Source organism: Elephas maximus, chromosome 5 (genome assembly GCF_024166365.1).
Source record: "Elephas maximus indicus isolate mEleMax1 chromosome 5, mEleMax1 primary haplotype, whole genome shotgun sequence".
In the NCBI taxonomy this organism is placed as follows: domain Eukaryota; kingdom Metazoa; phylum Chordata; class Mammalia; order Proboscidea; family Elephantidae; genus Elephas; species Elephas maximus.
In genome coordinates, this window is record NC_064823.1 from 160,175,184 (window position 1) to 160,197,316 (window position 22,133).

At 46.5% G+C, this 22,133-nt stretch overlaps 1 protein-coding gene across 2 annotated transcripts in view; it reads right to left on the reverse strand.

Moving 5' to 3' along the window:
- Window positions 1-22,133, reverse strand: part of LETM1 (leucine zipper and EF-hand containing transmembrane protein 1) — a 72,769-nt gene that overhangs the window by 38,629 nt on the left and 12,007 nt on the right. For both annotated transcript variants that reach the window (XM_049886585.1, XM_049886584.1), the window contains exon 3: window positions 9,843-10,293. In XM_049886585.1, coding sequence (XP_049742542.1) covers window positions 9,843-10,293 — 451 coding nt within the window. The remainder of the gene's footprint in view (window positions 1-9,842; window positions 10,294-22,133) is intronic.

A 22,133-nucleotide genomic window follows, 5' to 3' on the forward strand; every position in this document is an offset into this window, starting at 1 on the left:
CTAGAATCAAACAAGAATGAAAACACATCATACCAAAACCTTTGGGACACAGCAAAAGCAGTGCTCAGAGGACAATTTATAGCAATAGATGCACACATCAAAAAAAAAAAGAAGGGACAAAATCAAAACATGAGCTACACAACTCAAACAAATAGAGAACAGCAAAAGAAGCCCACAGCCTCTAGAAGAAAGGAAATAATAAAGATCAGGACAGAAATAAATGAAATAGAGAACAACAGGAAGAATCAACAAAACCAAAAGTTGGTTCTTTGAAAGGATCAACAAAATCGACAAACCGGAGGCCAAACTGACAAAAGAAAAACTGGAAAGGGTGCAGATAACACAAATAAGAAATGAAATGGGGACATTACAACAGACTTAAATGAAATAGAAAGGATCATAACTACAGTACTATGAAAAAATACACTCCAAACAAATTTGAAAACTTAGAGGAAACGGACAAATTTTTAGAAACACATACTACCTATCCACACTAACATAAAATGATGTTGAAAATCTGAGCAGACCCATAACAAGAGACTGAAAAAGCAATTAAAAAACAAACTCCCAACAAAAAAAAGGCCTGCCCCAGATGGCTTCACTGGAGAATTCTACCAAACATTCAGAGAAGAGCTTACCCCAGTACTACTCAAACTATTTCAAAACATAGAAGTGATACCTCCAAATTCATTCTATGAAGCCAGCATAACCCTGATAACAAAACCAGGCAAGACACCACAAAAAAAAAAAAAAAAAAAATTACAGACCAGTATCTCTCATGAATATAGACGCAAAAATTCTCAACAAAGTTCTAGCCAACAGAATTCAGCATCATATCAAAAAAATAACATACTATGACCAAGTGGGATGCAAACCAGGTATGCAAGGATGGTTCAACACTAGAAAATCAATCAACGTAACCCACCACATAAATAAAAGAATCACATGATCATCTTAATCGACAAAGAAAAAGCATATGACAAAGTCCAACACCCATTCTTGATAAAAACTCTCAATAAAATAGGTCTAGAAAGGGAAATTCCTCAACATAATGAAGGGCATCTATAAAAAACCAACAGCCAACATCATTCTTAATGGGCAGAGATTGAAAACATTCTCTGAGAACAGGAACAAGGATGCCCCTTATCAACACTCCTATTTAACACTGTGCTAGAAGTTCTAGCTACAGCAATAAGGCAAGAAAAAGAAATGAAGGGCATTCAAATTGGTAATGAAGAAGTAAAACTGTCACTCCTATTTAACACTGTGCTAGAAGTCCTAGCTACAGCAATAAGGCAAGAAAAAGAAATGAAGGGCACTCAAATTGGTAATGAAGAAGTAAAACTGTCACTATTTACTTGATATGATACTATGTATAAAAAATTCAAAAGACTCCACGAGAAAACTACTGGAACTAATAGATTCCAGCAGAGTAGCAGGATACAAGATAAACACAGGAAAAAAAAAAAAAAAAAACATAAAATTCTTAGAAGAACAAGCAGGGGCAACACTGCCAGGCCTAGCTTTCAATAAAAAAGTTTTGTTCATGAAAAGACTTCACCAAAAAAATGAAAAGACAACCTGGTGAATGGGAGAATATCTTTGGAAACCATGTATCCAACAAAAATTTAATAACCAAAATATATTTAAAATTTCTACAACTTAACAACAAAAAACAACCCAATCATAAAATGGACAAAGGACTTGAATAGACATTTCACCAGAGAGGACATTCAAATGGCTACCAAACACATGAAAAGATGTCAGGGTCATTAGCCCTCACAGAGATGCAAATCAAAACCACAATGAGATACCATTTTACTCACCACTAGGATAACTAAGATTTAAAAAAAAAAAAGAAAAATGTTGGTAAGGATGTGGGAAAATTGGAACCCTTATCCACTGCTGGTGGGAAGGCAAAATGCTACAGCTATTTTGGAAAACAGTGTGGCAGTTCCTCAAAAAACTAAAAATAGAACTACCATATTACCCAGCAATTCCACTCCTAGGTATATACCCCAAAGACTTGAAAGCAGAGACTCAAGCAGAGACTTGTACGGCAACGTTCACTGCAGCACTATTCACAACAGCCAAAAGGTGGAAACAGCTTAAATGTCCATCAACAGACAAATGGATAAGATGAGTTGTGGGATGATATCAAGGGCAGCATACACGAAGAAAGCAAAAGGTCATTAAAAAGACAGGAAAAAAAGAAAAGACCAAAATGGATGTCAGAAGGGACTCTGCAACTAGCTATTGAACGTCAAGTAGCTAAAGCGAATGGAAGAAATGATGAAATAAAAGAGATGAACAGAAGATTTCAAAGGGTGGCTCAAGAAGACAAAGTAAAGTATCATAATGAAATGCACAAAGACGTGGTGTTAGAAAACCAAAAGGGAAGAACATGCTCGTCATTTCTTCAAGCTGAAAGAAAAAGAGCTGAAGAGAAAATTCTCGAGTTGCAATACTAAAGAATTCCACCGGGAAAATATTAAATGACATAGGAAGCATCAAAATAAGATGGAAGGAATACAGAGAGTCACTGTACAAAAAGGAATTGCCCAACGTTCAACCATTTCAGGAGGCAGCATTATGATCAAGAACCAACGGTGCGTGGAAGGAAGAAGACCAAGCTGCACTGAAGACGTTAGCAAAAAACAGGGCTCCAGGAGTTGACAGAATATCAGTCGAGATGTTTCGACAAACGGACACCAACACTGGAAGCACCCACTCACACAGGCCAAGAACTCTGGAAGAGAGCTACCTGGCCACTGACTGGAAGAGATCAACATTCGCGCCCATTCCAAAGAAAGGCGATTTAACAGGATGCACAAATTATAAAACAGTATCAGTAACGTCATGGGGAAGTAAATTTCTGCTGAAGATGTTTACCTGTGTTTTATCGACTATGCAAAGGCATTGCACCGTGTGGATCATAACAATTTATGGGTGACATTGCAAAAAGTGGGAATTCCAGAAACCACTCCCAAAGCCAACTCTTCAGGCAAAGATTGGACTGGACTATAAGACAGAAAATGATACTGGTGAGGAGTGAGCTTCTTGGCTCAAGTAGACACATGAGACTACGTGGGCAGCTCCTGTCTGGAGGGGAGATGAGAAGGCAGAGGGGGACAGAGACTGGCTGAATGGACACAGGAATACAGGGTGGAGAGGAGGACTGTGCTGTCTCATAAGGGAAAGAGCAACTAGGAGTACATAGCAAGGTGTATATAAATTTTTGTATGCGAGGCTGACTTGATTTGTAAACTTTCACTTAAAGCACAATTAGACAAAAAAAAGGAGTGGAAATTCCAGAACACAGCTGTGCTCATGCAGAGCCAAGGTGTGCGTCAGGGTTGTATCCTTTCACCACCTATTCAATCTGTATGCTGAGAAAATAATCAGAGAAACTGAACTATATGAAAAAGAAAGCAGCGTCAAGATTGGAGGAAGAATCAATAACAATCTACAAAATGCAGATGACACAGCCTTGCTTGCTGAAAGTGCAGAGGACCTGAAGCACCTACTGATGAAGATCAAAGACCACAACCTTCAGTATGGATTACACCTCAATATAAAGAAAACAAAAATCCTCACAGGTTGACTCATAAGCATCATCATGATAAACAGAAATACTCAAGTTGTTAAGGATTTCATTTTACTTGGATCCACAATCAACACCCATGGAAGCAGCAGTCAAGAAATAAAACGACGTACCGTACTAGGCAAACCTCCTGCCAAAGACCTTTTTAACCAGAAGAACTAGATGGTGCCCAGCTACAACCAATGACTGCCCTGACAGGGAACAAAACAGAGAACCCCTGAGGGAGCAGGAGAGCAATGGGATGCAGACCCCAAATTCTCATAAGACCAGACTTAATGGTTTGACTGAGACTGGAAGGACCCCGGTGCTCATGGCCCCCAGACCTTCTGTTGGCCCAAGACAGGAACCATTCCCGAAGCCAACTCTTCAGACATGGATTGGACTGGACAATGGGTTGGAGAGGGATGCTGGTGAGGATTGAGCTTCTTGGATCAGGTGGACACTTGAGACTATGTTGGCATCTCCTGCCTGCAGGGGAGATGAGAGGGTGGAGGGGGTTAGAAGCTGGCGAAAAGGACATGAAAAGAGAGAGCGGAGGGAGAGAGCGGGCTGTCTCACTAGGGGGAGAGTAATTGGGAGTGTGTAGCAAGGTGTATATGGGTTTTTGTGTGAGAGACTGACTTGATTTGTAAACTTCCACTTAAAACAATAAAAATTATTTTAAAAAAAAAAGACCTCTTTAAAGTGTTAAGAAACAAAGATGTTACCTTGAAGACAAGGTGCACCTAACCCAAGCCATGGTATTTTCAATCACCTCTTATGCATGTGAAAGCTGGACAACATATAAGAAAGACCAAAGAATTGATGCATTTGAATTATGGTTTCGGGGAAGAATACTGAATATGTCATGGACTGCCAGAAGAATGAACAAGTCTGTCTTGGAAGAAGTACAGTCAGAATGCTTCTTAGAAGCAAGGACAGCAAGACTTTGTCTCACGTACTTTGCACATGTTATCAGGAGGGACCAGTCCCTGGAGGAGAACATCATGCTTGGTAAAGTAGAGGGTCAGTGAATGTAAAAGAGGAAGACTTTCCATAAGATGGGACTGACACAGTGGCTACAACAATGGGCTCAAACATTGCAACAACTGTGAGGATCGTGCAGGGCCAGGCAGTGTTTCGTTCTGTTGCACCTAGGGTCGCTGTGAGTTGGAACCGACTTGACAGCATCTAACAACAAGGAAAGTGTGGCTAACTGCCTCCTCTGTGAACTGCCTCCTTTGTCATTAAACCAGTAGAACTGGATGGTGCTTGGCTACCTTCAGTGAAGATTTTGATCAAAGATTCCACAGAAGAACCCTGATCAAAAGGGGAAAATACAGAACAAAATTTCAAATTATCATGCACGCCAGACTTTCTGGAGACATGGAGGTTGAATGAACCCCTGAAACCACTGCCCTGAGATAATTTTTAAACCTTAAACCAAAAATATCCCCGAAGTCATCTTAAAACCAAACAATTGTTTAGTTTAACTAGTAAAAAAGGTCTGCCTTGAGCATTATGTTCTTTCAAGAATGATCTATATGGGATCAAACTGACAGCAGCAACTCAAAAGATTAGACAGGACCCTTAGTAGGCAATGAGTTTATGTTAATGGGGGAGGAACAACTCAGAAAAGGAGGATGAGGATGGTTGCACAACTTGAAGAATATAATCGATGTCACTGAATTGTACATGTAGAAACTGTTGAATACATTTTTCCTGTGTATATTCTCAACAACAGCAACAATAAAATAAAATTTAAAAAAAAGTATAAAAGCGAAATTACAAAGAAGAAGGATAAAGCAGGCGGATTCACACTCATTGTAGCGTAAAGCCATAGTAACTAAAACATTCTGGTACTTACATAATAACAGACATACAGACCAGCAGGGTAAAACTGAGAACCCAGAAGTAAATCCAAACATCTGTGTTCAACTGCTTTTCAACAAGGATGCGGAGTCCACTCAATAGTGAAGGATGAGTCTCTTCAATAAATGGTACTGGGAAAATTGGATTTCCACGTGCAGAGGGGTGAATGAGGATCTAAGCCTCACCCAACACACAAAAATCAATTCAAAATGGATCAAGGACCTAAATGTAAAAACTGAAACCATAAAATTCTTAGAAGGAAATGTAGGGGTGTGACTGCAGGGCCTAGCTTTTAATGATGAGTTATCAGATATGACCAAAGGAACAGAAGCAGCAAAAGACAAAATAGATAAATGAGACCTCATAAAAAATTAAAATACTTTTGTTCATCAAAGGACTTTATGAACAAAGTGAAAAGACAATTTAGCAACTGGGAGAAAATTTTCAGGGACCATACATCCATTAAGGTCTAATATCCAAAATATATATAAAACTTCTACAGTTTAAAACAAAAAGACAAATAGCCCAATCAAAAAATGGGCAAAAGACCTGAACAGGCATTTCACTAAAGAGGATTTTCAAATGGCCAGCAAGCACATGAACAGATGCTCACTGTTGTTAGCCGTTGCTCTGTTAGCTGCCATCAAGCTGGTTCTGACTCACGGCTGACCCACGTGTGAAGAGCAGAAATGCTCCACATTGCCAGGCCTGTCTTTTGACGCGCCTCTGGATGGGATCTGTAACTCGCCCAACCTTTCAGCTACAACGAACTCCGTCACTGGTTGCGCTACCCAGGGAGTCCATTAAAAAGGGAGATGCAAATCAAATAAGATACCGCCTCACCACCATGTGAAGGTCAGTGATCAAAAAAAAAAAAAAAAACAGGTGTTGGCAAGGTTATGGGGAAACTGTGGTTTACATTCCCACTGTGGTGGGAATATAAAATGGTGCAACCACTGTGGAAAAAATTTGGCAGTTCCTCAAAAAGTTGAACACAGAACTACCACGTGACCCAGCAATCCTAATCATTGATATACACCCAGAAGAAATAAAAGCAGGAACGCAAACAAAGACTTGTACACGAACATTCATCGCAGCGTTATTCACAAGAACGAACAGGTGGAAAGTACCAAAATGTCCACCGAGAGATGAATGGATAAACAAAATGTGGTATATGCATACAATGGAATACCACTCAGCCAAAAAGGGCAATGAAGTCCTGATACTTACCACAGCATGCATGAACGTCGAAAACGCCATGCTGAGTGTAACAAGTCAGTCCCAAAAGGGCAAATACGGCGTATCATTTATATTAAGTAGACAAATATACAGAAACCAGGTATTCTTAGTGGTTGCTGGGGTGGGAGTTAGGAGAAAAGGGGGCGTTTTGGCTTAGGGGGCACTGAGCTGATGTTAATGGCGGTGGAATGATCTGGAAAAGGGTGGCGAGAACAGCTGCACAACATAAAGAACGTAATCATGTCACTGAAACATCCATGTCGAAATTGTTGAACGGCAAATGTTCTGTTGTGTACATTGTCACCACAACTTTTTTAAAAAGCAGGATTACAAATCCCACTGTCGCGTGGCACTTTTAAAAAAAAAAGTTTTGTTTTTTTTTTTTGGCACTGTACAAATTATCTTTAAGAAGGTAAAAAATACTGCGGGACACACGACCAGCAATGCACTGACAGGCTTCAGATGTGAAGCTGACTTGAACATGCACAGACATCTTGGTCTAGACATGGTCACATCTCCCCCACCCCAGCGATGCACCCAGAGGCTCTTCAGGCAAAGGAGGCCCGGGCCTGCAGGGATAAAGAAACGGATTGCTGGGCTTCCACTGCATGCTCAGGGTGACCTCACACAAAGGTGATGCAGAAGGGATGCCGGGGCACAGGCTGTGGCACACCAGGGATCCAGGGCTCATTAGGAGTGAGGGGGAGCAATGGGGGGAGAAGTCATGGCGTGAGGGGCTGGAGAATGTGGGGACCGAGGCTGGGAGGGCTTTTTCCTAGAGAAGGAAGACCCGGGAGGGTACTGGACATGAGCTGACAACATCCATTTTCAAAGGACTGCCCTCGCTGGTGTGTGTACAGACAGTTGCAGTTAAGGGTGGATGCAGGGGGCCTGTGGCAACAACCCAGGGCCAGAGGGGTGGCCAGACAGCAGTGGTGGAGATGGTGCAGAGCAAACCTGCCGGACTGTGGCAGGCTGGCTGTGTGCTGGCGGGAGAGAGAGGGGCATCAGGGGTAACTCCATGGAGGCCTCCAGGAGACATCCCAGAGGGACAGGGCAGGGCTGGCACAGGTTGGAGACATGGAGAAGAGTGGAGTTTGGCTTTAGACATGCAGTTCTGAGATGGCTGTGACACACCTACATGGCCAGAAAATACCAAGGAGGCAGAGGGCTTGGGTGCAGGTTCAGGGCAGGGGTGGCCTGCTTGAGACGTGTACGGGTGGCAGCAGCCATGGCGGGTGCAGAGCTGTGGGACTAGGCGTCTCCACATTGTCCACACTACAGCGAGGGACTTGGTAGTGCCACCGTGACTGAGTGGCCAAGCTCAGCTGCCCAGTGAAGTCGTGGGCATGTCAAGTGCCCCGGGGGAGGTGAGGAGGAGTTGTCGTCTCTGTGGGCCTCTTCACCCCCATCTGACACTCCCTGCCTGGGGACGTTCCTCAAGACACCTGCCCTGAGCTATCGTGGTCGTGACAGACCAGGGAAGACTGAAAAGGAGACCATGTTGTGACCCAGGTGGGGTCCTGGGCCACAGAAGGGCATCTTGGGAAAAGAGGAAATGGGAACAAAGTCTGGGCTTAATTACCAGGACTGTGCCAGGGCTGGCGCCTCAGCTGTGAGGAATGTACGGTGTACTGGGAGAGGAAGTGTTAGGGGACCAGGAACTGGGTGGGGCCTACGGGAACTCTCCCAACCGTGTTTGCGACTTCTCTGTAAATCTAAAATTATTCCCCAAATTAAAAGATTTAAAAATAAATAAACAGCAGAAAGTAATGGAAAGGCCCAGAGCTAAAAACAAAAAGGCAACTGACACTGTTGGGAGGGAGGGAGGAAGGGAGGGCTGCAGTCCCGTAAAAGCTGAGGCACAGGAGGCCATGCCCTGGAGTGAGGCCTCAATTCCCACACACGGCTGCACCTTCCCTGAGAGGGGGGCAGGGCCCACACTACCCCCAGAAGCAACCAACCAAGCCACACAGATGAAATCCCTCTGAGGATAAACTCACAGTCCAAAATTACAGCACACACCCCACTCACCACAAGCAAAAGTCAACAGACACAATCAAGAGCTGGATCCAGCCCCACGAGTGTGAGGAAAGAAGAACACTAAATTCAAACTATAACGGAACTGCATTTAAAACGGTTGAGGACATAAAAGGTGGAATCTAAAACTCAAAAAAAAGAACAAAATCCTATCAAAAATGATCAAGCTCATTGATAAAAACCCTAACAGAGTGTTTATTTTCCTCACAAATTAAAATAACAATAACATGAAAAGCAGAGTATTATAAAGGAAACTAATTACAAAACAAATGTCAAATATTAAAACAATTTATGACACAAATAAACTTCTAGAGTTAAAATACAGTAACTGAAAATAAAATTCCAATGAATGAATTAAACAGATTACTTCAGCTAAAAAGAGAATTAACAAACTAGAAGAAAAATATCTAGGTGGCAGTCCTGAGAGCCAGAAACAGAAAATAGGAAAAATATCTTAAGAGACATGGAGGACAGAAGGAGTTGGTGCAACCATTGCCTAACCAAAGGCCTCTCCCTGTCCAAGAGCTGGTGAGTGATCAAGTTCTAGAGCTGGTGGCTGACTATGTCCTAGCGCTGACGGGCGGTCAAGTTCTAGGGCTGACAGGCGATCAGGTTCTAGAGCTGATGGACGACCACGTTCTAGCACTGACCGGCAGTCAAGTTCTAGAGTTGGCAGTCAGTCAAGTTCAAGAGATGGCAGGCAACCAGGTTCTGCAGCTGATGTCTGATCACGTTCTAGAGCTGATGACTGACGTGAAATCTCAAAGTTGAGAGGATAAATCCCAAACATTCAATAAAAGCAAACTCACTCAAACAAGCTCACACAGCCCTGAAGACCTGGAAAGCAATCAGAGAAGACATTTTACCTGCAAAAGAAATACAAGCAATCAGACAGCAGAGCTCTCACCAGCAGTAAGAGAGGCCAGGAGACAATGGAATGGCATCAAGGCACTGAGAGAAAACAAACACCTGTGTGTTAAAACGCACTGACAGAACAGACAAGATGTCAACAGTGTTACGACTGAGTGGATATATTTCCAGGAAGTTCACTTCATCGTGCATTTCTCTACGGGTGAAATAAACACAAGCTCGGGTGCGCCTCCCTTACCTGCCTCCGCTCCCTGCGTGTCAGGGTGTGGCCGTGCAGGATTCGCCACAGCATGCGCGCAGCAATCTTGGTGTCGATCCAGAGCAAGCGGAAGCCGTGGTAGTAGTGCTTCAGCTCATCCAGAACTCTCTGCCCGATGGACTTCTTCACCACCACCTCCACAGGTGGGCTGTACACAGGGCCGCCCTCCTCTAGCTTCTTGTTCTTGTCCTTCAAGGACTTGAGAGACTTCTCCACGATGGAGTCATCCCACAGCGGGTGTGATGAATGCCAGCAGCGCACCGGAAGGGACCACGGTCCCGTGAAAACCAGCCCCGCTGAGACTGGGGCCCATGGTGCTCTCGCCCCTGTGCACGCACGCTCTGGCCTCAGAGTCCAACAGCTGAAATGACTGCTCTTGCAGGGGACGAAGACAGGGTGGACAGGAGGGCAGCATCCACATTTAACATTCCTTTGAGAAGGAAAACAGGAAAAGAGCAATGAGAGTCCAGCCATCTTCTCTGAACTCTAAACACTACACATCAACAAGAGCACGAGACCAAGCCCACACACCCGGTCTCATCACACCACATGTGTGTCACAGCAGCTGAGAGCCAGAAGGTGCGTTCCCTCAGGACGGGGCCCCACCATGCACCCAGGCGAGATTTAGCATCGCCCCTTCCCATCAGACTCTGATCAAATGTCTCCAGTGGTTTTGCCCAGCAGGTCCCCCTCTAAAGCCGTCTCCTCTGAATCAGAACCACTCAGCTCCTGAATGTGCACCCTAGGGAGAAGTGAGGGGCTGAGCCGTATACGCATCCCGCAGGCTCCTGGCAGGAGAGTCGGTAAGAATCCGGCACCCACAGGCTAGAACTGAATGTCCCATCACCATTTAAGCCACTTAGTTCACTGAGAAGCAAAAATTCTGTTCTCTGCCACAAACCAGCCAACTGCAGGGCCCACCTGCGCACGGGAGACACTGACCAGGAAGAATCAGGGTGAGCAGGGATGAAGCCGGAAACCAAGCCCCAAGCTCCGGGCCCAACAGCAAGTGCGTCCTACCCAGGCCAGCTCCTTGTGACAGCGACAGCACCTCTTTTCTGGACCCACTTTATGCCAAATACTGCTTGTAAGCAACAACTTCACACTTCCTTTTTAAGAAACAGTATCCACGTTCTTAAAGAGAACCAAAACGACAAGATTTCCTGAAATACAGTAATGGCTCTATAAAGACAATATTGGTTAAGAAATCTCCTTGCCAGGAACTTTATAACCAGAAGGAAAAAAAATCAGAGGAATGAGGCCCACCTGTGGGGCCACCGGGGAGGGACACACCCCTTTTTGGCAATGCTCACTGCCACCCGGGACGCACCTAAGGTCCCCCAAATGCCTACCCTGAATCTATGCTCGTCAACTTTTTTAAGATGCCAGCCACGCCCACTAACAGGCACAGCGGGTCTGCACCTGGTGTTGAAGTCCAGTCCGTGGCTGCCCGCCAGTTCCTATCCTGGCTCTGCCCGCATGGGACATGCCCCTGGGCTGGCTTCTTATCTGTGTCCTCAATCCCTCCTGCAAAGGGTGCCTTCAAATTTCAAGGTAACAACACAGGGAAGGCGCTGACTGGGCCTCGGGTGGGGCGGGATCCTAAGTCAGCAGTTGTGGTCTTGGGTGGACACAATGCCCACCTGCCTCAGTCAGTGTTGAAACAGACTTACCATCAAAGCAGCAGGACAGGTTGAGGGCCAGAGTCTGAGACAGAACCCCTGCCCATTTCCGGTGCTTGAAAAAGCATCACAGTTTGACCTCAAAATCCCAAAACTGAATGGCCTGGCGTGCGAAACGCCAGGTCAAATCAAACTCTGAGGGCACAAAGTGCAGCCCCTGCACTGGCCTCAGCCCTGGGCAGGCAGCGTGACCCCCACCTCCAACTCCATGGAGGTTTGGAACATGGCTTTGGGGTGCCTTGGGAGTGGCAGGGGAGTAGGGGCTTTGTTGTTTGGGTCTGGAGGTCTCCTCCCCTAACAGGTGACTTTCTATAAAGACCCGTGACTCTTGAGGCAGTCCTGAAAATCAGTGAGGATGCCTGAATTGACTGCTACTCAGACAGCGACACAGAGCTAACAAAGGTGTTAACATGCAAACCGGCAAAATCAAATGAATGCAACCCAAAGCCCGTTTCCTCTCATCCTCGGCCTCTCTGCTAGGGCACTGGCTCTCTGGCGATGCCCTTGCCCACAGGCTCTGGGCTGCTCCTGCCCTAGACACCCCACATACAGTGCACCCACCCTCACCCCACCCAGGAAGTCCAGCCACCCCACCTCGCCCGTCCTCCTGAGGTCTCGTTGTGGCCATCACACCCTGCCTTCCTGCTGAAATGGGGACCCAGCGAGGGCCAGAGGAGGAAGACGAGGGAGCGGGCCCAACCATACGAGGCCCGACCCTGCGAGGCCCTGACCGTGACCGTGCGGGGTCTGCCCATGAGCGCCTGACTGTATGAGGCCCTGACTGTGCCAGGCCAAGGAAAGCCGAGGGCTGAGCTGCCTCACAGAGCAGAGGAGAGCGGCTGGGCTTCTCGCTAGGTCAAGAGCTCGGCACTTTCCCTACTGCTCTGGTCACCGCTGGGCTGGGCTTCTCGCTAGGTCAAGAGCTCGGCACTTTCCCTACCGCTCTGGTCACCACTGTGCTGGGCTTCTCGCTAGGTCAAGAGCTCGGCACTTTCCCTACCACTCTGGTCACCAATGGGCTGGGCTTCTCGCTAGGTCAAGAGCTCGGCACTTTCCCTACCACTCTGGTCACCACTGGGCTGGGCTTCTCGCTAGGTCAAGAGCTTGGCACTTTCCCTACCGCTCTGGTCACCACTGGGCTGGGCTTCTCGCTAGGTCAAGAGCTCGGCACTTTCCCTACCGCTCTGGTCACCGCTGGGCTGGGCTTCTCGCTAGGTCAAGAGCTCGGCACTTTCCCTACCGCTCTGGTCACCACTGTGCTGGGCTTCTCGCTAGGTCAAGAGCTCGGCACTTTCCCTACCACTCTGGTCACCACTGGGCTGGACTTCTCACTAGGTCAAGAGCTCGGCACTTTCCCGACCCCTCTGGTCACCACTGCGCCCGACCCAGCTCTCAGGACGCCTTGAGGGAATTGACGCTTCAGCTTTGACTTCTTAGAATGGACACCTGGGTAGAACCAAACTTTCCCCTCATTTTATTCAATTAATAGAACGATCACACAAAATGGAAATTCAGAAACCACAGTCTGAACTCATTCGTTAGGCTCTGTTTTCTAATAAGAGGGGGAAAATATCACTGGCAAGGGCTGATGAAAGCCATTTCTTCACAGTTAGAGCTGCTTCCTCCCAGGTCAGGTCCATAGGACTGGCTGGACACAGGGGCGGTGAAGCAGTCCACCCGCTCCTCCCAGGCAAGCTGCCCACTCGGTGCCACCAGCAAAACGCCCAGGCTAGGAGGTCCGACCTGAGCCTCCAAGCTCCTGGAGGCCGGCCCACGCCCTCTGCCTGGAGCCTGACACAGCCCAGGGATTGTGCATGGAGCAGTCGTCACCCTCAATCTAACTGCCACAGAACAACATGAGGCCATTCACAATCTTTTAAAACAATGCACCTATAGAATCCTTTTTCATTCCACCGATCCTACTGATCTCCTACTGGTCTCATCTGTCACATTAGAACACCCTCCCACCCCTGTTCAAGTAGGAACTTATCAGTGGGGGGGGGTCCATGGGTCCAACTGATGTCAGAGTCAGGCCAAGGATAACTGGGCAGCCCAGACTCCGCTCACCCGCCCAGCCATCCTGCACGTGGCAGACGCACAGCAGCAGGGACTGAACTCTGAACCAGATCATTGGTTTCAAAGTTTGGCTCCACTGCTCATTTGCAGTGTGACCCTGAACAACTAACTTGACCTCTCTGCTTCAGCAGCTTCTTTTGTAGGTTGGGAGGGATAATAGTATCTACCTTACAGGGCTGTTGTAAATACTAAATTAGCTAATACATGTGAAGTACTCAGAACTGTGTCTGGCACACAGTAACACCACAGAAGCGGTCACTATTATTACTGCCACATCAAAGCAGCTGAGAAGATGCCAACCAGGGCTGGAAGAAAGCCGCTCGCTTTATAGACAGGGAATACCGAACAATAAGACACAGGCATCGCCTCAGCTTCCCAGCCCTGGGCAGGTGCAGCTGGTGCAGGGAGCTGCCAACCTGGATGGGTCCGAGTGTGGAACCAGTGGGAGAGGGCCCGGGCTCAGCTCTGGTACCCATCACTGGCTGTGGACTCACCCCCCCATACACACACACATCCTCCCCAAAGCAACTCTCAGGCTCAAAACCTTCCTTCCACTACAGAACCGCAAACCGGAAGATTCACAGAAAGCCTGTGGGCTGAATGAGAGCACGGGTGGTGTAGCGTGCCCCCTCCCCGAGCTGGTACATTGTCTGATCTGCCATGGGGTTTGTCTCACCCAACAGCCATCACCTCAGTGAACCCAGGCCTTGGAAGGGCTGGTTGAGGGCTCTCTCCAAGATAACGCCACGTCCCCAAATCCCCTTGCCTGCCACGAGTGTGGCAGACACCTGCACTGGCCAGCAAGGGGCTCACAAGTGAGATGGCAGCTCCTGCGGAGCAAGGCAGGCCCACTCCTCACAGGTCTCCCCCCTGCCCCAGCCCAGTCCTGCCTCAGAAGCCCTTCCCCGCCACTCCCGCACAGACAGGAAAGCAGCCAGCCCTGCTTCAACCTTGACGTCAGCCCTGGCTCTTCTCCGCCCTGCTCACAGGTGTTCAGCAGACTCCCGCAGGCTCAGATGCCAGCCACGAAGCTCTGGCCATACTTGGTACCCGCTGTGCCTTTGTCACTTGAAAGGTATAGATGACAGTGCCCACACACAGGAACACGTAACGAATGGACACTCCCATAATCACCAAGTTTAATCATTCCATGTTCCAACCCTCAAGGATCCCTGGTGGCACAGTGGTTAAGCACTTGGCTGCCAACCAAAAGGTTGGCAGTTCGAACCCACCCGCCACTCTGCAGGAGAAAGATGTGGCAGTCTGCTTCTGTAAAGATTGTCCTATAGGGTTGCTGTGAGTCGGAATCAACTCAATGGCGGTCGGTTTGGTTTTTTGTTGGTTTGGTTCTGACCCTCAATCAAAAAGAAAGCGAGTGGCTTCCTCGAAAAGGTCTGGTATCAGCACTGTGAGGGGCAGCTGGCTGTAGGTGGAGAAGAGAAAGGTCACCTTAAACTCATGAGCAGAGCACCCAGGCTGCTGCTGCAGGCCTGGCCAATGCCCAGCACAGGCAAAAAGTTGTTACCACCAGTAATACACACAGAGGAAGCCGGAAAAGGCTTAGCAATTTTCAAGAAGCATAAAATTACATGACATATTTTAAAAACTTTCATCCAAACAAAACTAGCCTGGGTACTGCCAACTTCCTCGAGCAGGCTCTAAAGGACAGACAGACAGGACTGCCAAGGAAGGCTGGCACCCACACTGTGCCACTCCTGAGAGGTACCACCCGCCTCACCTGTACAGGATGGGGGCCAGCTCCCCACCAACCCATCACAAGACATCTCCAGCTTTCTGTTTCTCTCTCTCTGTAAATCACCTCCAAAGCAGAGGGAAACGGTCTGAGAGAATGCAACATTTCAACAGCGAGTACACGGTCATGAAAGAGGAAGCCCTTTGGTTCACACTTAAAGGTTCGGGTATTTTTGGTAGAGTAGGTCACATCACTCTGGAATGCCCTCAAAAAGAGAAAAGGTAGGCAGGGCCTTACAAGGAACAGCACTTTGGGTCCAGAAATTTCAGTTGCCTGACCACATCTGCTCCACCCAACGCAAGGGACACAGGCACGACACGAGTGGGTGGAGGTCCTGCTCCTCCTACCACTGCAGGTTCTTGGGACACTTGTGAACAGTTGTGAACACGTCACAGGTGCAGATGTGGGAGCCACTAATTCCAGGTAACGTGCCCTCTTCCAGGGGATGGTCCCTGGCAAGGTGGTGGCGCACTGGCATTCCCACAACCTCCAACACAGCTGTGCTTAGCCAGGCAGGTGTCGTCACCCCACAGAAACCCAGAAGCAGGGCCAATGGACACAACTCACCACAGGCCACTCACCTCTTCAGGACACAGTACCGCAGGGGCAGAGTTATCCTCAGTGACGAGAAAAACGGAAACAGCCACCACAAGCAAGGGTGACTCCAGAAATGCAGGACAGCCCTCCACCCTGAGATGGGAGAACACAACAGTCCACATCAAGAGATGAAGGTACGCAACTGTGCACACCTCTGGGGTGCACGCTCTCATGACCTGGTGCTCATCAGTGGGGTCACTGGAGACCATGAGGAAAACCAACTCCTGAGAACCCCCAGCAGGCCCGCAGCACCTCCTCCAAACCCTCAGAACTCACTACTGTGCTTCACGTAGCTACGTGCAGAGAGCAGAGACACAACGGAGCACCCGGGGGCCCAGGCAGCACTGGCACACACACACCCACACACCCTCAGCAGAGACGCAGTGGAGCACCCGGGGGCCCGGGCAGCACTGGCACACACACACCCACACACCCACAGCAGAGACGCAGTGGAGCACCCGGGGGCCCGGCAGCGCTGGCACACACACATCCACACACCCGCAGCAAGTCTCAGAAGCAGTCACACTAAGTGGGTGGACATCTGAGAAGAGACACGGCCTCACATCGGCTCAGGGCTTTCCTCCAATGTGCTTCAGAGCTCTCGTCTGTGGCGAGAGGAATTCCTGTATGCGGCTCTTTGCCTTGGTTCTTTGGAAAAACAGCTTAAGAGATTCTTCCCCCAAGCCCTGAAGAGTTACCTTTGCCGTTGCTTTCTATCCCAGAGGGTTTGTTATTTTTGCCCAGGCTGACCGACATTTCTTGGGTAAGCTGTAAACAACTTGGTTTGTTGTGGCCTTGGCTGCAGCCTGCCCTGTGACTGGTATGCACCTTGCAGGGATTGGTCAATGAGCTATGCAAATGAGGTGACTATAGCCTACTATGCAAATTAAGTGTTTGTAGTCTGCCAAGAGAGGATTGGTCAGTTCATGCTCCCCCACTGGGAGGGGCCATGCCTTGAAACTGACAAGGCACCGTGTATATATGCAACCAGCCCCACAGAGGTTTTCCAGACAGAAAGAAGAGAAGCAGAAGGAAGAAGGCAGCAGCAGAGACGGACGAGGCAAAGAATCTCCCAGAAGAGCTATAACACGGGTCACGGGCTATCATGCTCAAGACAGAGACTGGCCCAGAAAGGGGCCTACAGAAGAGTCCATGGTGACAGCCAGCAGGGCCAAGAGGAGCCTGTCCTCAGGTGGCTTGAGAGGAGGACTACACAGCAGAGAGGAGCTGAGAGAGCTATCCTGCACTGAAGAAGGGAGACTTTGCCTGCATGCTTCCTGATCCTGAGTTGTGTACCCTGTTGCTTCCTTAATAAACCACTTAATTGTAAGTATGGTCTGGGAGTTCTGTATGGCCACTGCAACGGATTATCAAACCCAGAAGAGAAGTAGAGAGTGCTGTGGGAGGGATGGCTGGTGTCAGAATTGGTAAAAAAGTTGAAGGGCGGAGGACGCCTGATCTCCACCAGCCCAAGGCTGATCGTGACTCACGTTTTCCTCCCGAAAGTTAGCCAGGTTCTGATGCTGAGACCATGTACTACTATGACTTCCACCATTTTACACTAAGTTTCGGGATTGCCGTAACCCAGCTTCCCTGCTTACTCAAGGTTCTGGGGGCTTCTCTCTGCCTATAGATCTACGATGAAGAAGGTCAAGAGTTGTTAGAGAATATCAGTTAGAGAACCCTCAGGGGTCGGGACCCATTTCACTGAAGACTATCTGAGGCAGCAAAAGAGACTGTTATAACTGTCACGAACGGTTACCACTTGTACCTACATGTCTGTGTGACTCAGGATTTTTTACACTGTGACCAAAATAAAAAATAAAATTTGACTGGGTGCTGAGACTGATATAAAACTTCGACTCTCAACCGTAATTCCTGATTTGAAGTGCTTTAGTTCATCAAAACAGCTTTATAGTTCTCATTGCTTAACTTTCTAAGGAAATGCTAAAAATTGTTAACTTATAAAGAAGTTCTATAAACAAAGCACAGCTTCTGTGTATTACTTAATAATATGAATCTTAATAAAGGCTAAAAAAAAAAAGTCTTCAACAAATCCAATATTTATTCCTAATAAAAATGCTCTAAAATAAGAACAGACATGGCAAAGAGTACTTAAAAACAAAAGATGAGACAAACAAATTAAAAAATGGGCAAAGGGTTTAAATAGGCCTTCTCCAAAGAAGAGATATAAATGGTCAATGAACACATGAAAATATGTTCAGCATCGTTAGTCACTTGGGAGATTCAAATCAAAACCACATTGAGATACCACTTTACACGTGCTAGGATGGTGTTTACCAAAAAATATTGAAAATAACAAGTGTTGGAAAGGATGTAGAGAAATTAGCATCCTCATTCATCCACTGGAGGAAGAAGCCTAAGCTGCTCTGAAGGCAATGGCAAAGAACAACGCCCCAGGAATTGATGGAATACCAATTGAGATGTTTCAACAAACAGATGCAGCACTGGAAGTGCTCACTCGTCTATGCCAAGAAATATGGAAGACAGCTTCCTGGCCAACTGACTGGAACAGATCCATATTTATGCCTATTCCCAAGAAAGTTCATCCAACTGAATGCAGAAATTATCAAACAATATCATTAATATCACATGCAAGCAAAATTTTGCTGAAGATCATTCAAAAACGGCTGCAGCAGTATATCGACAGGGAACTGCCAAATATTCAGGCCGGTTTCAGAAGAGGATGTGGAACCAGGGATGTCATTGCTGATGTCAGATGGATCCTGGCTGAAAGCAGAGAATACCAGAAGGATGTTTACCTGTGTTTTATTGACTGTGCAAAGGCATTTGACTGTGTGGATCATAACAAACTATGGATGACACTGTGAAGAATGGGAATTCCAGAACACTTAATTGTGCTCATGAGGAACCTTTACATAGATCAAGAGGCAGTTGTTCGGACAGAACAAGGGAATACTGATTGGTTTAAAGTCAGGAAAGGTGTATGTCAGGGTTGTATTCTTTCACCTTACCTATTTAATTTTTATGCTGAACAAATAATACGAGAAGCTGGACTACATGAAGAAGAACGGGGTATTACGATTGGAGGAAGACTCATTGACAACCTGCGTTATGCAGATGACACAACCCTGCTTGCTGAAAATGAAGAGGACTTGAAGCACTTACTGATGAAGATCAAAGACCACAGCCTTCAACATGGATTATACCTCAACATAAAGAAAATAAAACTCCTCACAACTGGACCAATAAGCAACATCACGATAAACAGAGAAAAGACTGAAGTTGTCAAGGATTTCATTTTACTTAGATCCACAATCAACACTCATGGAAGTAGCAGTCAAGAGATCAAAAGACGCATTGCATTGGGCAAATCTGCACAAAAGACCTCTTTAAAGTCTTGAAAAGCAAGGATGTCACCTTGAGGACTAAACTATGATGTGCCCGACCGGAACCATGGTGTTTTCAATCGCCTCATATGCATGCGAAAGGTGGACAATGAATATGGAAAGACTGAAAAAGAATTGTGGTGTTGAAGAAGAATACTGAATATACCACTGACTGCCAAAAGAGCAAACAAATCTGTTTTGGAAGAAGTACCACCAGAAGGCTCCTTAGAAGCAAGGGTGGTGAGACTACATCTCACATACTTTGGACATGTTATCAAGAGGGATCAGTCCCTGGAAAAGGACATCATGGTTGGTAAATTGGAGGGTTAGCAAGAAAGGAAGACCCTCACCAAGATGGATTGACACAGTGGCTACAACAATGGGCTCAAGCGTAACTGATCACAAGGATGGCGCAGGACCGGACCGTGTTTTGTTCTGTCATACACAGGGTGGCTACGAGTCAGAACCGACTCGACGGCACTCAACAACAGAAGCAACCACTGCTGGAATGCCAGACGGTGAGCCCCTCAGGTTGGAAGGCACTCAAAACATGACTGGGGAAGAACTGTCTCCTCAAAATACAGCTGATTTAATGACATGGAGTCAAGCTTTCGGGACCTCCATGTGCTGACGTGGCACGGCTCAAAATGAGAAGGAACAGCATAAACGTCCGTTAACAATCGAAACACGGACTGTGCTAAGTACGAATCTAGAAAAATCTGGAGTCATCAAAAATGAAATGGTCAATTGGTCTCAACCCACCTGGAGCAAAGGAGAATGAAGAACACCAAGGCCACACGACAACTAAGAGCCCAAGAGACAGAAAGGGCCACGTGAACCAGAGACCTACATCATCCTGAGACCAGAAGAACTAGATGGTGCCCGGCCACAATCGATGACTGCCCTGACAGGGAGCACAGCAGAGGACCCCTGAGGGAGCAGGAGATCAGTGGGATGCAGACCCCAAATTCTCATAAAAAGACCATACTTAATGGTCTGACTGAGACTAGAGGAATCCCGGCGGCCATGCTCCCCAGACCTTCTGTTGGCACAAGACAGGAACCATCCCCGAAGACAACTCATCAGACATGAAAGGGACTGGTCAGCGGGTGGGAGAGAGATGCTGATGAAGAGTGAGCTAATTAAATCAGGTGGACACTTGAGAGTGTGTTGGCAACTCTTGTCTGGAGTGGGGATGGGAGGATAGAGAGAGAGGGAAGCTGGCAAAATTGTCACGAAAGGAGAGACTGAAAGGGCTGACTCAATAGGGGGAGAGCAAGTGGGAGTACGGAGTAAGATGTATGTAAACTTATATGTGACAGACTGATTGGATTTGTAAACGTACACTTGAAGCTTAATAAAAGTTAATAAAAAAAAAAAATGAAATGGCACGCATAAAGACTGATATCCCAAGGCATTAGTGAGGTGAAACGTACTGGCATTGGCCATTTTGAATCAGACAATCATATGGTCCACTACACTGGGAATGACAACTCGAAGACGAATGGCATTGCGATCACTGTCAACAAGAACGTTTCAAGATCCATCCTCAAGTACAACACTGTCAGTGACAGGGTAATATCTACATGCCTACAAGGAAGACCAGTTAATACGACTGTTAGTCAAATTTATGCACCTATCACAATTGAAGATTTTTATCAACTTCTGCAGTCTGAGATTGATCAAACATCCAATCAAAATGCATTGATAATTACTGATGATTGGAATGCAAAAGTTGGAAACGAAGAAGGATCAGCGGTTGGAAAATATGGCCTTGGTGATAGAAACAATGCTGGAGATTGCATGATAGAATTTAACAAAACCAATGACTTCTTCCTTGTAACTACATTTTTTCAACAACATAAATGGCACCTATACATGTAGACCCCACTGGATGGAAAACACAAGAATCAAATCAACTACGTCTGTGGAAACAGACTATGGAAAAGTACAATATCATCAGTCAGAACACAGACAGAGGGCCAACTGTGGAACAGACCATCAATTACTCACATGCAATTTTAAGATGAAGATGTAGAAAATTAAAACAAGCCCACAAGAACCAAACCACAACCTTGAGTATATCCTATGTGAATTCACAGATCATCTCAAGAATAGATTTGATACATTGAACGCTAACGACCGAAAAGACCAGATTAGCTGTGGAATGACATCAAGGACATCATACAAGAACAAAGCAAAAAGTCATTGAAAAGACAAGAAAGAAAGAAAAGACCAAAATGGATGTCAGAAGAGACTCTGAAACTCTCTTGAACACAGAGTAGCTAAAGTGAAAGGAAGAAATGATGAAGTAAAAGAGCTGAACAGATTTCAAAGGGCAGCTTGAGAAGACAAGGTAAACTATTATATTGAAACATGCTAAGACCTGCAGTTAGAAAACTAAAAGAGAAAAACAAGTTCAGCATTTCTCACACTGAAAGAACTGAAGAAAAAATTCAACCCTCAAGTTGCAATTCTGAAGGATTCTATGGGCAAAATACTGAACAACCCAGAAAGCATCAAAAGATGGAAGGAATATACAGAGTCACTGTACCAAAAAAACTGGTTGATGTTCAACCATTTCAGGAGGTAGCATATTATCAAGAACCAATAATATTGAAAAAAGAAGTCCAAGCTACATTGAAGGCATTGGCGAAAAACAAGGCTCCAGGAATTGATGGAATACCAACTGAGATGTTTCAACAAACAGATGCAGCGCTGGAGGTATTCACTCGTCTATGCCAAGAAATTTGGAAGACAGCTACCTGGCCAACCAACTGGAGAGATCTGT